The following is a 19,650-nucleotide window of genomic DNA, read 5'->3' on the forward strand; positions in this document are numbered from 1 at the left end:
ATTAATCAAAAATATAAAAAAGATTGCTCAATCTAAAAACAAGAATAAAAGAAATTGTTACGTTTTTGTATAAATAAAGATTGTAGGAGCTTGTAATTTATAGGTATTGTTAGGGTTGTGGAGTTTCATACTTCTCCAAGATTTATCAATAGTTTTTAGATAAACCTCTGCTCAAGAATTATGATAAGTCGGTTAAAAAACAAGAAAGACCATTCTTTAGGATAGAAAGCGTGCAGTATGGAATTTACATCCAAACCCGAACCCGTTTTCATGGATAAAGTAAAAAAGGGAACATTAAACCAAATTTCTCAATACATAAACAATTTATCTAAAAAAAATGTATAGTATGTGTCGTGTACGACTATACTAGTACTACATCGTATCGCAATTCTAATCATGCATAAATATAGTTTTAGGTTAATTAATTTAGATATATAAACTTAAGAATAAGAGGGAAAAAAAAATCCAATATCAGACCAAGAATAATACGAAGTAAATAAATAAATTATGCTTATCTTTTGCTACATAATTTTAAACCTGTACTATGCCAGAGAAAAAAATTCCGTATTACCAGAAGCCCAATAAGATAATATAAAATGACAGGGCCCAATATTATGTTGAAGAAGTCCATCCATTCTGCTGTACAGCCCAGAAACATTAACATTGAGACTTTTAAATTTTATGAAATACCGAAAATACCCCTTATAAAGACAAAAAAAAGAAAAAGAAAAAAAAAAAGGTTTGAGTAAATGATAAGCTGCTCTTAACGGCTAGTTTTCCAGCAGTCAGATCTGTTGTTCTTCTTTTCTTCAGGATTATTGTTTGTTCAAAACATTACATTCTTCTTTCTAATCTTACACTATTCTCTTGCTTTCTCTCTCCTTAATCCCTTGTTCCTTATCCGATTAAACGCGTTTCGCTCGAAAACTAATATTTTCTTAGAGTTTGTTGAGATTAATTGATAAGCTAATAAACAAAAAAAATGGGAGAGAAATTTCAGCTGACATCATCCATGGAAAGAGAAGGATTACAAGCTGAGATAGAAGAGTTTTATGAAGAAATCGAAGCTCCGAAGTTTGTCGATTTCACACTTCCGAATCACTTCTCCCCTGATGATTGCTTTTGGTTCTGTTCTAGAGTTGGTTTGTTCTCCTCCTTTTCCTCAATGCCATTATAGTGATTTATTTATGAATATGAGCTGATTTTAGTGATTTATTCGATTGGAGTATACATTATAGTTTTATGCACAGTGTTATGATTGAATGTGAATGTAAATTTGAGGTCTTCAAACGTTTGATGAGCCTATGTATATGTATTTGTGCTCCAGGGTGTGACCAACAGCATATGCAGGAGATGGATTCCGAAGCCATTTACAAGAATTTCGTGCTTCGGGTTTGATTTCTATGCCGAAATCTTGATGCTTGAGGCTTTTTTTTTTTGGTGGTGATATTAGCTTAGTTAGCATCATTGAATCTTTGTAGGTAATGGCTGCAAGGAGTCCTAATGTACGATTTCGACGAGCCTTGAGTCGAAGGCCTCCAAGGTATCCTACATATGAACATGTTTGCGAAATTGAATAAATATCTTGATAGATTTCATTTTCATTATGAACATAGCAAATGGAATTCTGTATTAAGCAACATTTTTCCCGTGTTGTCTTTAGTGAAAGTAAGAAATGCCCGTTTTCGGCGCCTCCCAAGTCTTCGAAATCCAGGCTGCAAAGATTAGGATTAGTTTCTTGTTCAATCTCTGAAAGGCTTATTACTGAAGAAAAAGGAAAGACAAAGGCGGTTGTTGCAAATGTAAAGCCTGCTTCAACTCCTAAAACTAGGGTGAAGAATGTTGCTGCTAAGTATATGACTTCTCCTAGGATGAAAAAGGGGAGTTCTCCTAAGCCTAATGCCTTCCGAAGTGTACGAAACCCAATGAAAACGAGCATTTCGTTACCAAAGAGTAAGGTTGTTTCTAAGGCTTTGGTGTTCAACTCACCTAAGAAAGCTCTAAAGAAGAAGGCGTCGGAAGAGCTGGATACCCCTATAAATAAGTTGTGTGCAGGGGTGAAGAAGCTTGAGATTAATAGCCAAAAGAAGGGTAATGCTACTCGTAAACCGTCCAAGGATTGTACGAGTGAAAAGAAGTTGCCCTTGGATCGTTCGAGAAAGGTACTGGGTTCCTCCAAGGCGAAGACACGGGAGGTTGATTCCAAATTCCCAATAAGTGTCCAGAGCAAGGCCAAGGCGAATAAGAGGAAGCATGCTGATGCTGCTCAACAAAAAGTTGAAAAGGGTGGAAATGAATCTAGTGATATGGAAATCGATGAGAAGTCGAGATGTGGTTCTTTGGACTTGGGATCAGCAACAGTAAAGCCGAAGGCTGAAGATCATAGCAGCTCAACATCGGATAGGCCTATGACAGGTGAAAGTTCAGGGGCAGTATCTTTGAACACTCAGAATACTGATATGCATTCAGGTCCAGTTTCAGATGACAAAGATTCAGCAGAAGAGAATACTGAGGCAATTCAAGCTCCGAATGCAGATGAACAAAGCCAAGAGAAGGACAATACAATTACAGATGATCTTGAAAATCAGAATCCAGGAGTAGTCAGTAAACTCGAGGACAACGATGACAAAGAGAATGCTTTGACTTCTGCTGATATCAGGTTTGTGTTACCATCATGGTTTAGTCATTTGTCAATCCACTTATAGAGATACAATGGTTTCTATCACTTAAATCTTCAGCCATTTTTGTGACGAAAATTCCAGGAGCTTGAACAGCAACTATCTCAGTAAGCACGATGCACCTGTAAAACCCAAGGTGATCATCACTTTTCCAAACCCAATAACTTTTCCATTGTATCATGAATAATATGTGTGTTGATCTCTAACATAAATTGTTGCTCATGATTATAGGTCAAAACAAAGCAAAACCCTCAAAAACTGGACAAAAATTCGAAAGAAAACTGTCCTGCAGGAACTGGTGGTACACAGGGATTAAAGAACAAGAAACTCAAGCCAACAAACCCTAAGCCTTTTAGGCTAAGAACTGATGTGAGAACTAAACAATTCACAAAATTTCATTTATTTAAATTTTTCCCGTTGACCATTTTGATTATTCATTATCGCTTGCCTGTACAGGAAAGAGGAATTCTGAAAGAGGCAACCCTAGAGAGAAAAGTTAATTCCCAGAAATTTCATCAACTACAAGTGAAAACTCACAGGTAAATGTTTCCACTCGTGTTAGTTAACGCACATTGAATTTGCTCATTACACAGTATGGGTTGGCGCTAACACTTCTTCCCATCATTAGGGAGCATCTGACAACAAAGACAAAGGAGGCAAAAAAGATGACGACAAACTTGTAAGTCTAATCCTTCATTGCTATTGAATAGCGGGTTTTCTGGTGTTTTTTCAAGAGGTTATTTTCGCAGACATTATTTCTGATAAGAGTTTTCTTTAAATTGGCCCTTCAGAAACCAATCAAGAGCAGATACAAGACATTAAAGGGAGTAGAGTTGAAGTCGGAGAAGAGCTCTGGAATTGCCAAATCTGCTTTCCTGCAGAAACATGTTATTGGGCCTCAGAGGTGAGAGCAGAACTCACAATTCTTTAACATTTCCCAGTCAAGTGTTTTATAATGCAGCACGATAGTAAGAATCTGACTGTAATTTTCCTGCAGGGAAATCGATTCTCATGTGAAACCTCAGGGACGCAGTGCAATTGAAAAATCTAAAACTATGTCGAGACCAAAGGAATCAAGAAAACAGGGAAAGGAGGCTGTTGATCCAACAAAAAGCTTCTGAAGCTCAGAAATCAGCAAAAAAGGGGAAAAGGCCAGCAACTATCCCAAGAGAGCCAAATTTTCACAGTTTGCATAAACCAAAAAGCTGCACAAGAAACAAATGAGGATTTGAACAATTGACATAATTAGAGTGAATTCTTTTTGTTAAGTTTTTAGAGTGAACAATTCCTTTTCTTTTTGGTGATTTGGTTCAATTAATTCATTGAATATATCTTAATTGTATTAAAAACAAAGTGTGTGCTAGTAATTTACAATTTTACATAAAAGAGTGTGTCTTCTTGGTTTTTATGGAAAGTAAGTGTTGTATAACCATTTTCCCTTTTGCTCTTCTCATGTGGTTGATTAAGTTTTTTTGGTTGATTGTATTGAATTGAAGGAAAGTGGCTGTAAACAAAGGATGAAGGAGTTGCTGTAATTTCTATATGAACAAAGTCCTCGGAACTAGTTAGCAACTTAATCATAGAATACGATTATAAAAATTACCAATTGTCTCAAGGACTCTCAACTATTGAGATGTGAACGATAAATATCTTGCACATATCATTGAAAGTGTTGCGCAAAAATCCTAGAACTCTAATAAGTTTATTCCTTGCTTAGTGATAATTACCCTATTTGCCTTGATAATGCCTTTTTAGCCTCTCATTTGCAGCAACAAGTTCGGCAGATATTCCGGGTTCATTGGCTGAATGACCCGCATTAAGGACCACCTGCCACAATTAAAAGCTTTATGATTATACAAGTCAGACTGTCGTCCAAAGTAACAGGAATCAGTCATCAAAAGATCTCATTGAAAAGGCATATTGATGACACAAAAATAGATGCTTGTCTTTAAAATTTACAAACTATTTAACATTACAAACAAGGGATATAAAAGAGTTAGTAAATATGGATCTTGTAATCAAATCTTACCACGTCTCTGACTGCAAAATATGGACTTAACATATGCAAACTCTTAATTGGCTACAGACAGTATCATGAATATGAGTCATGAACAAGGAAGATGCCAAAACAACTACCGGCATATGGTATACAGAAAAATCATACTGACCCTTAAGTTCCACCTAAATAAATAGATCTTAAAAAATTGCTAAATTCTTGAGTGTCCGGAAGCATACAAATTCAACAACTTTGATAAAGCAAAGTGAGATAAAAACACAGATTTGTTTCTTAAGAAAAAGTTCAATTTAACAAGGGGTGAAATTTTATAGAACAGATTCCTCAGGGAAAAAAAATAAAAATTAAAAATTAAAAATAAATTATAGAACAGAGATGAATCATGAATCTTTTATAGGGAGCTAAAATCAACAGTCCCAGTTTGATATACAGAAGACTAACACAGAGCAATGCTGGAACCTTCTTGACTGTGGGCAGGCGGACCTATAACTCTATAAGATTTCACTGGCTATCATATAATTCCTTAGACTGCAGCGGCAGAATAATGACAGGCACACATGACTACAGAACATTATGAAAACGAGCACACATGTGCATTACCTTGAAGTCAGCTTCTGGCCAAGCTTTGTGGAGATCCCAAGCTGACATCATTGGGCAAATGACATCATATCTACCCTGTAAAAACAGCAATTGCATAACATCAATTTCATGATCATACAATTACCGAAGGTCTTCCATTTCTCTTAATTATTTCTTCTTTAATGCATTAATCTATGTGAAATACACTTCTATTCAGAAGAAGGTTGTATTTGTTTACTGGTATAAGTAACACTGCTTAGGGGTGAAACTAATGCGGTTTAAAACCAAACCAAACCGCAAACCAAACCGATTTAGAAATGTGATGCGGTTTTTTTTTTTTTTTTTTTCTAATATGATTCGGTGTGGTTTGAGGAATCCCAAAACCGAATTAATATGGTTTGGTTTCGGTTTTAAGATTTCAAAAACCAAAAACCGAAATCCAAACCGAATTATGGCCCATATCCAAATTATAGCCTAGCCCAATACTAATTTATACCCTACATATATAAAGTCAAAAAATGATAAAACTTGTGTTTTTTTTATGTCCTAGAATGTCAATCAATGTGGGCGATGTTGGAGTGAATGACCAGTTAGATAGAGCAAAAAGGAAGAGGATGAAAAATTTCGATGTGGTTCGGTTTTCTTTTGAAAAACCGAATTTAAAACGGTGTGGTTTGGTTCAGTTTCAATAGTAATATGGTGCGGTGTGGTTTGAAATATCCCAAAACCGAATTAATGTGGTTTGGTTTTGATTTGGACTATAAACCACACCGCAAACCGAACTTTCACCCCTAACTCTGCCCATTTTTTCAACTTATTTTGACTTATTTCAGACATAACTGGTTCAAATAAGTTCGGACAAAAAAAGGTGCTGACATGCTCACAAATAAGTTTTGCTATAGCAAAATTAAGTTCAAATAATATAAGTTTAGATAATACGAGTTTAAAACAAAATAAGTCGAATAGAATTAAGCCTAAAGACGGGAGAATGTGTACCTGCACAATAGTACAATTGATGTGCCTTATTTTGTCAATGTTATCAAGCAGGAATGAATCAGAAGGAAGGAAACCTTTATTCTTAAAATAATGGTTTTCTACACGAGCAAATGGCTGAAAAAAGAACACCAATTAGAATAGTTATGCCACACAATGCAAAACAGTTGCTTTCCAAAGCCCAAAGGATATACATATTCACAATTTTCCCTTGAGGAATACAGACATCAGTAAAAGACGTCTTCCTCAACCCCAAATGTACAAAAAGGAAAGCTAGTATAAGTTGACATGCTTTCAAACAACAGCTAATACACTAAAGCTTTTAAGTACGACCATCACAAACTTACCAGTGAAAAATCATCATCATCCCCTCGCTTGATGTTATCTTCATTAGGAATAAGATGGGCTGTCATCATCTCCCATGTGGTCCATGCTTTTGCAGCAGCCAGCTTCATAAATCAAATACATATTGCTTTAGATAAAAGATATCCACAAGCTACAGGAGAATAAATTGTTTGCCTGCCATTTTTTACTGTGTATATAAAACTTCGGGAAGGCCCAAAAACATAATACCAATAAAAGTAGGACAAATTATTCAGTCCCACAGACTTCCACCATGGAGATATGTTCAAGAAGAACTTTTCACCCTCAATTTTTTCCCCAAGTTAATACAACTTATCTTAATAATGCATTATATTATAAAATTAATTAAATTAAATAAACAAAACAAAAAGGCCCATAGCAAGTTACTACCAATAGGACCACATATCAACACAAGCGAAGCTTACCTGTGTTTCCTTATCATCTGAATTTAACCTCTTGTGGTAAGCATCAACAAAACATCCCCTTTCACTTTCAGGAACAAGATCTCTGAATTGTTCCCAAGCTGCATATTAAGGAGTGAGCTAACATTTAACAATTTGAAGTACCCAAGAAAATGACATTAACATATGATGCAAGAAATATGTTAAAAAAATAAAATTAAATTAAAAATAAAAATAAATAAATAAAGCTATCAGCAGAAACAATGATCCTGGAAAATGAAACTATGCATGCATCAAGATGTATGTTAAAAATCACAAATTTCTGGCTCTATAATGAATCACATTACAAACGGAAGATTAGTTTGAAACCCATTAAATACCCACAAAAAAAGATGACACGACAATTTCCAATAACAAAAATACACCAAAGTATCAAGAAAAAAGCTGACAGAATATTCAGCAATCAAGAGATTTGAGACGGTCATATTCTACTCCCTCTTTACAGCATCAAATAGCAATCAAATTCTGAATTATACTCTAATAATTAGTCCATCTTTTTGTTCTTGAAGTACATAGGTACCCATTAATATTGGGATTATTATACTCTCTAGGGGCTGTATGGTTCATGAAACTGGAATGGATTGATATGCAATCTCATACCACGGAGGTATGGCTTCTAAATCCCATACTAGTTTGAAGTTGTTTGGTTTGTTGAAATAGATTCTACATTTCATTAATGGAATGGATTGTGAATCTTAGGGGTGAGATGGGTATGGGATTCCAAGGGGGAGGGGTCTTGGTATGAGATATCGTAGTTAAAAAGGCTAGCCAAACAATACAATGGATGGAATGGATTCTAACATCACTGCAACCCATTCCAAAAGGTCCAACCAAACAACAAATAACGCAAGATGTATAAAACAGGAATTGCAGTAACATCAGCGAGTATTATGGACCAATAAATCAGCAAAAACCAGTAAGGTTAAGGGTCAAGATAAGCCTCAAATAAGAACATGTGTAATCTTCAGATAGTTAATGAAAATCAAAGGAACATACCATCAGGAAATATAGTAGCAGCACCCCCTTCATAGAACCAATCAATCTCTTTTTTGCGCAAGAGAAAGATCCCTCTAAGGACCAGGCCAGTGACCTGACATAAGATCAGATGATTTATCTCAATAATAATGGGTAAATTCTAAGCTCACTAAAGAGTTGGGCTCACTACAACTGGAAAGTGGGTGTCAAGGAAACCTTGTCGGGATGAGACTGACTGTATGCAAGAGCCAGAGTACTTCCCCATGAACCACCAAAGACCTGCACAATGGAAAAATACAACCATACATATTTAGACCAAGAAAAGGCAAAATTCAACCAAATAAGTAAACCAACCTGCCATTCAGGAACTTCCAAGTGCTCTCGAAGCTTTTCTATGTCTGCTATGAGATCCCATGTTGTATTTTCCTCCAAACAAGCATGAGGTGTGCTCTTGCCAGCACCTCTCTGCAAAGATATAAAAAATGGCCATACTTACCAGAATACTTCTAAAGGCATAATATATTCAGTATCTCAAATCAAAATTTAGCTGCTAACCTGATCAAAGAGGATAATTCTGTAAAATTCGGGATCAAAGAACTTTCTATTACTTGGAGAAGTTCCACCACCTGGACCACCATGAAGAAAGACAACTGGCTGCAAGAAGAGGTTCAAAATTTGATGGATGCAAGAACTAAAGTTAAGCATGAACTGGATTCCATCAACTGATGTTAAGCAAATCCAAAAAGCTCTTCTAAAGAATTTGTTGTGCTTGCTGTATAAACATGTATCCTTCACCATCATATTCTTATAAACTGGAGAATATTATGACAAGATAGATTCTGAGATTGCACATATTGAAGCTGAACCCTCAACATATATACATAAAGGGTTTCATAGACCTTAATAGGACCATGGGATGCCAAGTTGGTTATATAAATAACCTCTTACAGCTTTTTACTACCAATGCAACAAATTTCCAAAATAGCCACATAACTAAATTTAACTCATTCTTGGGACTTTATAGACCTATTGACAGGCCTCTTATGATTCCAAACCAACTTATATGACCTCGGAGGATACCCCATCCATCCACTTCAATTTCAGAAAATTTTCCAAAATTGGCCAAAAACGTGGATTATACCTTCAGTTTTGGATAATTTTTACTTTTTTGGTACCAGGAAGGAAACATGTCGAGGTGCTTCCCATAAACCCTAAGACACCCCGAGTGTCCATTTGGGTGGTTGGAACCGTCCATTTTCCTTTTAAAATGTCAATTTACTCGGTTATAACTTACGCCCCTTTCATTAATGCAAGTCCACCACGGAACTATATATGACCGAATAGTAGTCATACATGGTTCCAAATAATATTATATGACCTCAAGTTGCATCCCATACAATTTAGAGATTTTTGGACACCAGTCCCAAAACCTCCAAAATTGGTCCGATATCGTGTATTAAAGTCTTTATTTTTTTACAATTTTGGACTTTTTCGGACCCGGAAAAAAAAAGTGGTTGGGGTTCTTCCCACGACACCTCGGGTGACCATTTAGGTGGTTGGAACCATTCACTTTACCTTCAAACCGTCGTTTTAACCATTTACGCGCTCGCCTCCCTTAATTAACTCAAGGCCACCACAGACCTTTATATGACCGACTAGTGGTCATCTATGGTTCCAAATAATATTATATGACCCCGAGTTGCTTCCCCTACACTTCAGAGTTTTTTCGACACCGGTCCAAAAACCTCTAAAATTGGTCTGATTTCGTGTATTATAGTCTTCATTTTTTTTTTTTTTTTACAATTTTGGACTTTTTCGGACTCGGGGAAAAAAAAGGTTGGGGTTCTTCCTATGGGCCCACGACACCTCGGGAGGCCATTTAGGTGGTTGGTATCATTCACTTTACCTTCAAACCGTCATTTTAGCCATTTACGTGCTCTCCTTCCTTAATTAACTCAAGGCCACCACATACCTTTATATTACCGACTAGTGGTCATATATGGTTCCAAATAATATTATATGACCCCGAATTGCATCCCCTACAATTCAGAGATTTTTCGACACTGGTCCCAAAACCTCTAAAAATAGGTCCGATTTCGTGTATTATAGTCTTCATTTTTTTTGACAATTTTGAACTTTTTCGGACCCTGAAAAAAAAAGTGATTGGGGTTCTTCCTATAGACCCCACGACACCTCGGAGGCCATTTAGGTGGTTAGAACCATTCACTTTCCCTTCAAACCATCATTTTAGCCACTTACGCTCTCGCCTCCCTTAATTAACTCAATGCCACCAATTAACCTTTATATGACCGATTAGTGGTCATCTATGGTTCCAAACAACATTATATAACAAGAAAAAGTACTCCCTAATTTAAGTATCTTCCAAAAGTTTCCAGTTTTCCACCCATCAGACCAGCCACTGATACCTATTAACTTGAATTCTATAGCATCGCTCTCTTGCAAATCTGGATTTTTGATGTAGTCACATTAATTAAACAAAATTTTATATGATCTCATGTCCATTGTTCATCTTCTTTTAATACATTTGAATATTTGATATAGGAAAAAATCAGATTACAATTCTCAATTTTCCTCATTTCTTACAAATAAATTCATATAGTAATGTGGCATGTAAATAGTTTAAGCTCAATCTATCAGAAGAATAATCCCCACCAACCTCCTAAGATAACTTCACTCAATTCTTCAGAATTCTTTCTGAAATGAAAATCTATTCACTGGCAACTGTCTAAGCCTAAGTTGAATCATGGTTCAAATAGCATTAAGTATGGTTGTGTCAAAAAAAAAAAAAAGCATCAAGTATGGTTAGTTTGCTACCATCAATTTCCAAATAATGGATTGGAGCAGTATTATTGTTCATGTGTGTGAGATTGATCACCCTCGGATAGACGGATACTAACATATACTTCCCAAAAACACTGCACAAGGACCAAAAACACCACTACATTCACTAATAGTAAAATGCACATTAAGAAGCAACATAAAGCAGCAACCTTTACCCTTAAAATTGCATAATTAAACACCAAAATGAGCAGATTATCAACTAATTAACATCAATAATTATCAACTCACATGCCCATTTGGATTCCCAGATTGCTCCCAATAAATGGTGTGAATATCTGAAACCTTGAAGAACCCAGAACTATAAGTCTCAATTGGAGGATACAGATTCCTATTCACTTCACATGAATCTTCTTCCTTGCTCTCCAACGCCATGATAAACTGTTGCCCAATGCTAGGAACACAATTTCTCACTTGCAATCTTAGCTTTCTTCGTTCTACAACCAAATAAACATTAAAAATAATATTAAAAGATTAAATCATGAAATCATGAAATTTTACACATACCCAATTCAATTAGGAACAAATTACAAGTACCCAGATCAAAATTAACAATCAAAGTGAAATTGAAGACAGATAGAAGACCTGATGAACAAAATTGATGTTAGGTTGAGAAAGAAAAGATGGGTAAAGGAGAAAAAGAAACAAGAGGATGATGAATTGAGGTGGGAGGCAAACTTTTCAAGAAAAGACTGAACTTTGTTCCTAACATCATCGTTATTATCATCATCAAATACTAGAACTTACAATCAAGTGATAAGCCATAGTAAATATTCAATCAAATTACAGACATTTGCTAGAAAACAGAAATTACCTTAAGCCGGCTTAAGCAATGGAGTGTAACAATAATTCGTCTAAATTCGAGTGTAAATCTTCCTTCTTTTTTGTCACTTTACTTTAGGGGTTTATACACAAAATAAATCATTTTTCTCCTTTTAGGTGACTTAGATTGGTATGAGTGTTAGTGCTTGTCCTTTTGGATACTATTGCACCCTAATTATGTAATTAACATAAAAAAATAGTTTAAATTCATCCATTATCGGAAACAACATCAACAATCATGGGTGTAACACTACGATAATTAATTTTTTAACGAGACTCATAAATGTCATAATTGAAGCCACTTTCTACACAACTTAAATATATCAACGGTGATGGGTGTAACACTACGATGAAAGTGCCCTAAGATGAGTTAAGACGCTACTCTTTGTGATCAAATATTAACATCAACTTTATAATAATGATGGGTGTCACACCATTATAAGAACATCAACAAAGGTCGGTGTGATAAACTGATAACTCATTTGAAGGATTTTCAACCTTAATAGGACCTTAATTGGGATTTCTAGTTTGTAGTTAGAATAATGTCTTACACCTATTGAAACACATTACTAGTTTACTACTGATTTTCGAACTAGCCATTTCATCATTGACGACTAAAATTAAACTCATTATCAAGATTTTAAAGACTTATTATTAGATCTATTATTGTTCCAAAACAACTTTTATGTAGGAAGACTCCTATATCCACTTTAATTTTGAAAAAAATTTCTAGAAATTGATTTAAAATTGTGTATTATAACAATGTATGTTAGTACTTTGATTTAATATAAAAATGCTCGCTATATATTACTTTCTACAAATATTACAATAACAAATATTTGTCGCCGGACTTGAATTATTTGGCTTATCATAAATGAAAATGTTTACAACATAAACTAGACGAAGTAATTACCTATTTATGCATGATTTCATGTACTATATTTATCAAGGAGGTGTATGTACCAGATACTAGAATCAATATACTAGAACATACAATTCCCCAAATAAAAATACGCTCGACTAATCTTTTGTTAGTCTTGGCATTACTTGAAATCTTTAGGTAACATAAGCATGGAATTGTAAGCGAACCCGTAGCACCTAGTAATGCTCCAGCAAGAGCCATAAGGTATCCAAAGAATGGAAGAGCCAAGGCTACAATAACTTGCGTAGCAACCAAGACTGCTCTAACCACAATCTTGAAGACCACATTCTTCATGTATTTGCTCGGAAACCAACTTTCAGTAGTAATAACCACCGGTTTCAATAACAGTGCGTATTTTACAAGAGGAGTGATCACAGTGATATAAATAGCAATTTTCGAGCCTATTTTGTGTGTTGGAAGGTTCAATGTTATTTGCGACTCAACTCTTGATCCAAACATTAAGTATCCTAAGATTGCCATCGAAACATATATGAAGGTGGAGAAGGCAAAGGAAAGCAACAAGGCCTTAAAGAAATGATGCTTCTTTTGCATGGAGGTGTATAAAGTAGGAAAAATGGGATGTGCAGTATAACAGAACATGTATAAGCTAATAGCCGTTGGTATTCCCTTCCAATTGAGAAGAGTTGTAGTTTGAGCTTGGTGGAATCCAACACCGTCTAAAGCTCCCACCCATAAAATTGATCCAAGTACCAAAAGACTAGCTACACAACCAGTAGCAGAGATATACGCAAAAATACTTAAGTTGTCCAACAACACCATGGGGAGAAGAATTACCGCGATGATTATTATGAAACTTGATTTTCCATCGATTGATATCCCAAGTGCATGAATTGCCACCCTAGGGAACAAACTATGTAGATTGTCTCCTCCTAAGATTAGGCAACCTGTGGTGGCCATATAGAGGTCTGCATATAGGACTATTGATACCACAACTTTACCAATTTTACCAAAAGCATGCTCCCCTATGTCTGAATATTGTTTCATACTTTGATCGGCCTCCATGCACCTCTTTATTAGAAGGCCCGTGTAGGGTAGCCAAAATGAATATGGTGAAAAGCAGAATTAAGCTCAACCAACCTCCCGAGGCTAATGCGTAGGGAACTAACAGAACACCATTTCCTGAGACGGGGGGAGTATTAATTAGTGCACTTGACAATGTTATATGAGTGAAAAAATTGATGAAACAAAAGCTAAAGAACTAACCAACGATGGCGTTGGCACCATTGAAGAAAGAGGTGTTACCCTCTACAAGGGACAGCTCGTTGTTCGCCTCTAACACCTCGAGTGCTGGCGTAGGCAGAGAAGTATTCCCACTATCTTCAACTTCCATTGCCATATTCTAATGAGGTTTAAAGTAAGAGATAAGGAAATGAGATTTATTAAATTAACTAATGGCTGAATATTATTGCGTAAGTTTTGAGTAGATTTATTAAACTAACTAAACCAATATCTTTTTTTTTGAGGGATACTGTTGAAGTTAAATACTGATAGAGTAGTATTATTATTTCCTTGATTCTAAAATGAACATGTAAGCACAAAATCTCAAAAAAGATATATGGCAATAAAGTTGTGATCCAATGCATAACCATAAATTTTGTTAAGCAATAAAGTTGTGATCCCATGCATAACCGATACGTAATTATCGCAAGAATTTGGGACTGCTTTATCATATTGTGGGGTTTCGTTATTAACACAGCTTTATCATATTGTTAGGTTTCGTTATTTCCTATTTCCTACCTCTCTGACTATGACTTATTTCACTCATCGTTCTCCTTTGAAGCTTTCTCTGTTGAAAGAGAAGCAAACTACATCTTATTTCTTTCATCTCTTGCGAGATAGTGATCTATCCCAAATTATCAGATTATTTGCTATCAAGAAATTTCACCAAAAAAAAAACAACTCATACTAAACTGCTAGTCTGCAACATTACATCAAAGTACTGATAATTAATAGAATCTGTTTCGGGTGAAAACAATGGGACCTTGTTGAAGGTCTGATGAAGTGGAGAAGACTAGATTCGATCCAAGTAATGTTGGGCCGAAGGTTTCCTGCACAGTAAACACACGTAAACTAGCCTCAGGGGTGTTGCCGAGGAAGGCCCCTCCGATGCTAAAGTCAGTATAGTGCGTAGAAAGAGAACACTATGCAAGAGAATTAATTGCTTGAGGCTTTGCTTGAATGAATGTACAAATGTAATATTGATGGCTTTTATACCTCTGCATACATGGAGAAGTTGGGCCTTAGCCCAATTGGCTTGCCTTGAGGACTGATCTTTGACTTTAGCACAATTGGAGAGATGAACCTTGACCTTGGGCTTTTAATTGGATCATTTAATGCCTAAGCCCAATTGGACTAAATTGGACCCAAACAACTTGCCCCCCAGACCCGATTTGGAAGGATGACGGGTCGGGTTTGATTTAATCAGAAAAGGAGGGAAGTGAATGATTTAATTAATCCAAAATTTTGAATTTAAACCGTAATTAAACCGTAATTAATGAGATAACAACAGTTAAAGCGGATAATTGTGGAAGTTGGACGGATAATGGGCAGTTTAATCGCAAGGTCGTGTGTTTAACGGTTACTTAGTGCGGTATTTAAGAGAAATTGAAACGCGGACTCCCCGTATTCCCATTTCTGGAGATATAATTAGAGGCGCGTCATCTCTCCTCACTTATTCACCAACACAAACCCAGAATTCTCGAGAGAACCCAAGAACCCGCATCAAAACTTCGCAAATTCCCCGAGCATTAAGCTTAGAAACTGAGACTCGCCACTACCAATTCGTAAATCGGCAACTTTCGCTTCAGATTAAGGTAAATTCCTTTGATTTTAGTTTATTTTTCTTCGAATTTGAACTCCTTCCCTTTTTTTCGACTTTTTTCTTCGAAATTATCAATGGCGAGAGGAGTTAGGGGTAGAGCCCGTGCTCCAAGAAGAGCAAGGCCAATTCCCGATCCCAAGAACAGGATTGGGACCTGGAATGGACAAAGAGCAGAGTCTGACCCTGCTGAAGGGATTAGGGCGACTCCAATTTCCTCGGCTCCTCCCCAGAGAACGGAGGGGCCGAGCGCTTCTGGGCGGGACGATGAAGTTCCCGCTGTCCTTTGGGATATCCTTCCCAGGTTTTCAGAGTGGGAGGATGCCGAAGTAGCTTCGGCCATGATAAAGAACCGCCCCTACTCATGGTGGGTGGAGAATGCCGAACAGTATCGGTTTGCCAAACAAATTGAGTTTCATTACGGCATCCTTGAAGCTGATGGGTATTGGTGCCGAATGCCCATGGCATCCGATAGAATCCATCGTCCACCCCCGGGGTATGTGGGGGTGTACACAAGACAACTTCAGTATGGGCTGAGGTTCCCTTTGGACGTATTCGTCCGAGACTTGCTGATCCATTACAATATTTCCCTATGTCAGCTAACTCCTACTAGCATCCGAAGGGTGATGACATACTTATGGGTCTGCAAGTTCTTCGGGTATGTGCCGAAACTGCACTGCTTCAAAAAGCTTCATCGGCTAGTGCCAAATATTCAAAGTGGGCACGAAAGCCATGGTTCTGGGTGGTACCGAATTGAGTCTCGGCCCCAGTACCTAACCATGTGGCCGAACGACTCTTCAGACAAGGACTGGAGAGGTCAATGGATTTGGGTTAGGGCACCCACGGACCCGGGCCACCCTTGCGTCTTCAGCGCTCCCCGGTACCTTGCTGAGCCTGATCCCGACATGGGAAGTTTAGGTCCCCCCGCAGATAACGGCCTTGATCCAAACCTTAATCAACAGAATATCTTCGGCAAGCTGCCGAACCGAGGGGGCAGCGGCCGAATGCAGCATATCCCGGAGACTTGGCTCCCCGATACGCATTATGTTTTCCAAGAGAACATGCTAGCAGCTGTCGGCCTCAGCCGAAAGTTTAAGGATGGTAAGCTTCTTCGGCTGGGGTCGAGGCTTTTTAATTATCTCTTTTTCTCCTCTCACTTCGCTTTTTTATGCTGTGCCAACCTAACTGAACTGACATTTCCCCTTTTCTTTTTCAGAGCGGGACGAGACCAACGTCGGCATTAACTACGCTCGTCTTGGCGTCAACCGAGAACGAGTTGTAACTGATTGGGCCCCCTCTATCACTGAACCGCGGCATAGAGAAGTTCATCTAGACTCTTCCCACTTCCAAATTGAGGTTGTTGCTCTGTATCAAAGGCAAAAGCCTTGGTGGAAGAAGAGAGATCCCTGGTTTCAGCTGCTGGACGAAGAAGCTGAAGCTGCCCGTACGGCCGAAGAGGTTGCACGGGTTATTGAAGCTTGTGAAGGAGGAGAAGGGTCCTCCAGGGCTGCTGAAGAAGAAGCTGCAGCTAGGGCAGCTGAAGAAGACGAGGCTTTGCTGAAGACCTCGGTGAGCTTTCAGACTTAATTTTGTCTGTTTCTGTTTGTTGTTTTGTTTTTACTCACATTCTTCCTCCCCCCCTGTCTTTTACAGTCTGAAGAGAGTAATAGACACAGAGAAAGGAAAGCCCCTATTCGTCCCGAAGACCAGATACAAGAAGAGTCCTCAGACTCAGACATGGACGAGCAGCCGCTTCAGAAAAGGCGCCGAAGAATGGCCATCATCGGGCCCCATGACTTTCAGCGGAGGCCGATGACCATCGGCGTCGAAATAAGGGAACCCGAGGAAGGCAATGGATCGCCGAGGGTTCCCCGGCCACCACCTCAATCACCTCCAAAGACCCCTCTGCCACCTCCCGAGATGGAGGTGGATCAGAAAACTCCCGAACCTAAGGGAGGGGTCCAAGAAGAAGTTAAAGAGAGTGCTGCTGAGCACAAGAATGAGGATGCCGTGATGCCCAGTGCTGAGGGTTTCACGGCAGACATTGCAAGAGAGGTTGAGGCCTTCGTCCTCACCCCTGAAGAAGAAGAGGTCATAATAATTGACTCTTTTGAGAAGGAGGATGTTGAGCCATCCAAAGTTAAAGAAGCTCTGTCGTCATCCTTTCCTTCCTTCTAGACTCTGCAATCTGGAGAAATGGGTTTCTCGGCCCCCCGAATTCCAATCCCAGATCACATCTGGGACCTCATATGGGGTCAGAACCGAGAAGGTGCTGCAGCCTACTTCGACGATTTTGCTGGCACGTCCGAAGTAGATAGGGCAAGAATCTGGTCGCTGAAGGCCACTGCTGGGATGGGCGAATCCAGCAGATCAGTTCCTGACCCAGCCAGGTCTAACCAACTGCTGATGATGCAGGTGATTTTCCTTGCCTTTATCTCCTCTAAAATTCAGCTCTTTATTTTATTTTAACTTGTGCTCCTGTTTTCAGTTCGTGCACAATCAGACTCTCACTGTAGAGCTGATAGATACCCTACAAGATAGGGTAGACGCTGCCGAGCACGACAAAAAGGTAGCTGAAGAGGAGTTAAAGCTTGCTAAGCTGAAGCAAGCAGCAGCTGAAGAGAAGCAGCATAAGGGTGAAGAATATGAGAAAAAAGCTGCTGAAGCCTTCAAAACCTTCTGCGATGCTATGGAGAAGGAAGTTTTTCCCCCACTGATGGAAGGGGAAAAATTCCTCTAAGAGCACATGGGAGTGGACATCTCCAAATTCAAGGCTACCATTGAGAGCCGAATCCAGGAAGGAGCTGTTGCACAAACTGAAGTGCAGCAACGGCGAGAAGCTCTTGAAGCCAGCAGAATGGCTGCTGAAGAGATGCTCCAAGCCAGGGATGTCCAACTCTCAGAGGCTGCTGCTGCTGCTGAGAGAGCTAAGCTCCAAGAAGCTAAGGATCAGCTGATGGCCAAAAAGGAAGAAGTGGCCCAGGCCCAGACAGAGGCTTCCCAAGTTCAGCAGCAGCTGAATGAGCTAAAAGGTTCCTCCTTCAAGCTCGCCGATGAGCTGAAGAAATCCAAGGAAGACTTGGAGGAGACCCAGAAGAAGTTGGTTGATGCTGAGGCTCTACTCAAAGTCCGTGTCTATACCCAGGAAGAATATGAAATGGGTTTCAGAAACGGGTTCAGAGTGTGCCGAAGAGTCTGCCTTCATGCTGAGCCGAAGTTGGACTGGTCCAAATGTGCTGAATGGGTCCAGGATCCCGAAGACCCTCATATGAAGTATGCAACTCCAGTCGAAGCTGAAATCCTTAAGGTTGAGGAAGCCGAAGAAGAAGCTGAGAGAATGGAGTTGGAGGCTGAACAGAGGGAAAGGGAGGCTCGGCAGAGTGCAAAGCCTGCTTCTTCTGCTGCTGGGGCTGAGACCACCATGGGGCCCAACAATGCTGACCAGTCTGATCCTCGGGCTGAAGCATAGGAACTCGGGCAGTTGTCTTCAGAATCTTGCGGTTCATCATGCGCTCAACTTTAGACTTGCCGCTTTCTGAATTTTTGCCTTGTTTGTTTTTTGCTTCAGCTTGCCTTGTCGTACAAAACAGTTTATTTTTTTGCTTCTGTACGTATTTCGGCAGCTGTTATTTTCCGCTTGTGGGCGGCTGCCGATATAGTTTCTTAACTTATTTGAACTTGTAGCTCAATTTCTGAGCATAAATTATTAATTTGATGTTCTTTTCTTCAGCTGCTTTGTTTTTGAGTGCTTTACTGTTTCTTCAATTCTGCTGAACATAAACTTGCACTGGTAGTGCTTCTTGCCCCCCCCCCCCCAGAAATTGAAGTATGGCTTCAGCTGAATAAACAATTTCTTTATTTCTTAAAAATGGGTATTCGAAACACAAGGCCAACTGAAGGCAATGCTTCGGAAAATGGCTTTCTGGGATAGGCAATATCCCAGAATTGTCCATGGACTCATGCCTTTGGAGAACAAATCTTACTGAAGCTTGACTTCAGCTGAAAGACTAGAGTTCTTTAAAAAGACGAGTTTGTCAGCAATCAGAAACCCAGTTACCCGAAGGCGAATGTTTCAGACGAGGCTGAATAAACAATTTCCAACAGTTGCTGTTATCCTTGATTTTCTGTCTATCATTGAAAAATGG

At 38.6% G+C, this 19,650-nt stretch overlaps 2 protein-coding genes and 1 pseudogene across 7 annotated transcripts; 1 reads left to right on the top strand and 2 right to left on the bottom strand.

The window, feature by feature from the left end:
* Positions 1 to 348: 348 nt before the first annotated feature.
* LOC110740021 lies at positions 349 to 3,561 on the top strand. Its single transcript, XM_021920501.1, has 9 exons — positions 349 to 1,142; positions 1,328 to 1,392; positions 1,482 to 1,543; positions 1,664 to 2,659; positions 2,763 to 2,814; positions 2,910 to 3,047; positions 3,135 to 3,217; positions 3,307 to 3,357; positions 3,470 to 3,561. Exons 1-9 carry the CDS (start codon positions 983 to 985, stop codon positions 3,498 to 3,500), a joined length of 1,638 nt encoding a protein of 545 aa, XP_021776193.1. The 5' UTR covers positions 349 to 982; the 3' UTR covers positions 3,501 to 3,561.
* LOC110740022 (proline iminopeptidase-like) lies at positions 2,599 to 11,866 on the bottom strand. Of its 6 annotated transcripts, none has more exons than XM_021920503.1 (12): positions 11,737 to 11,866; positions 11,154 to 11,359; positions 8,619 to 8,717; positions 8,418 to 8,528; positions 8,280 to 8,342; positions 8,085 to 8,178; positions 7,053 to 7,150; positions 6,612 to 6,713; positions 6,268 to 6,381; positions 5,293 to 5,367; positions 4,406 to 4,505; positions 2,599 to 2,800 (listed from the first exon to the last, which is right to left on the bottom strand). In XM_021920503.1, the coding sequence occupies exons 2-11, from the start codon at positions 11,295 to 11,297 to the stop codon at positions 4,407 to 4,409; spliced, it is 999 nt and encodes a 332-aa protein (XP_021776195.1). In that variant the 5' UTR covers positions 11,298 to 11,359; positions 11,737 to 11,866; the 3' UTR covers positions 2,599 to 2,800; position 4,406. The 6 variants fall into 6 exon arrangements, with proteins under 6 accessions (XP_021776195.1, XP_021776199.1, XP_021776198.1 ...); XM_021920507.1 differs by lacking the exon at positions 2,599 to 2,800 and adding an exon at positions 3,063 to 3,669; XM_021920506.1 differs by lacking the exon at positions 2,599 to 2,800 and adding an exon at positions 3,699 to 3,883.
* Positions 11,867 to 12,547: 681 nt separating this feature from the next.
* LOC110739939 lies at positions 12,548 to 14,177 on the bottom strand (annotated as a pseudogene).
* Positions 14,178 to 19,650: the final 5,473 nt, after the last annotated feature.

This window comes from Chenopodium quinoa, unplaced genomic scaffold, assembly GCF_001683475.1.
Source record: "Chenopodium quinoa cultivar QQ74 unplaced genomic scaffold, ASM168347v1, whole genome shotgun sequence".
NCBI classification, from domain to species: domain Eukaryota; kingdom Viridiplantae; phylum Streptophyta; class Magnoliopsida; order Caryophyllales; family Amaranthaceae; genus Chenopodium; species Chenopodium quinoa.

What these genes read in the sequence shown, in the direction of transcription:
- LOC110740022 (XM_021920503.1), bottom strand. Translation starts at nt 11,297, where the DNA reads ATGGCGTTGGAGAGCAAGGAAGAAGATTCATGTGAAGTGAATAGGAAT. An exon ending in CTGGGAATCCAAATGGGCAT is followed by an intron (nt 8,718 to 11,153) that starts GTGAGTTGATAA and finishes CTCTTCTTGCAG; the next exon opens with CCAGTTGTCTTTCTTCATGG. An exon ending in GGCCAGAAGCTGACTTCAAG is followed by an intron (nt 4,506 to 5,292) that starts GTAATGCACATG and finishes TAATTGTGGCAG; the next exon opens with GTGGTCCTTAATGCGGGTCA.
- LOC110740021 (XM_021920501.1), top strand. Translation starts at nt 983, where the DNA reads ATGGGAGAGAAATTTCAGCTGACATCATCCATGGAAAGAGAAGGATTA. An exon ending in ACAAGAATTTCGTGCTTCGG is followed by an intron (nt 1,393 to 1,481) that starts GTTTGATTTCTA and finishes GAATCTTTGTAG; the next exon opens with GTAATGGCTGCAAGGAGTCC. An exon ending in ATGCACCTGTAAAACCCAAG is followed by an intron (nt 2,815 to 2,909) that starts GTGATCATCACT and finishes TCATGATTATAG; the next exon opens with GTCAAAACAAAGCAAAACCC.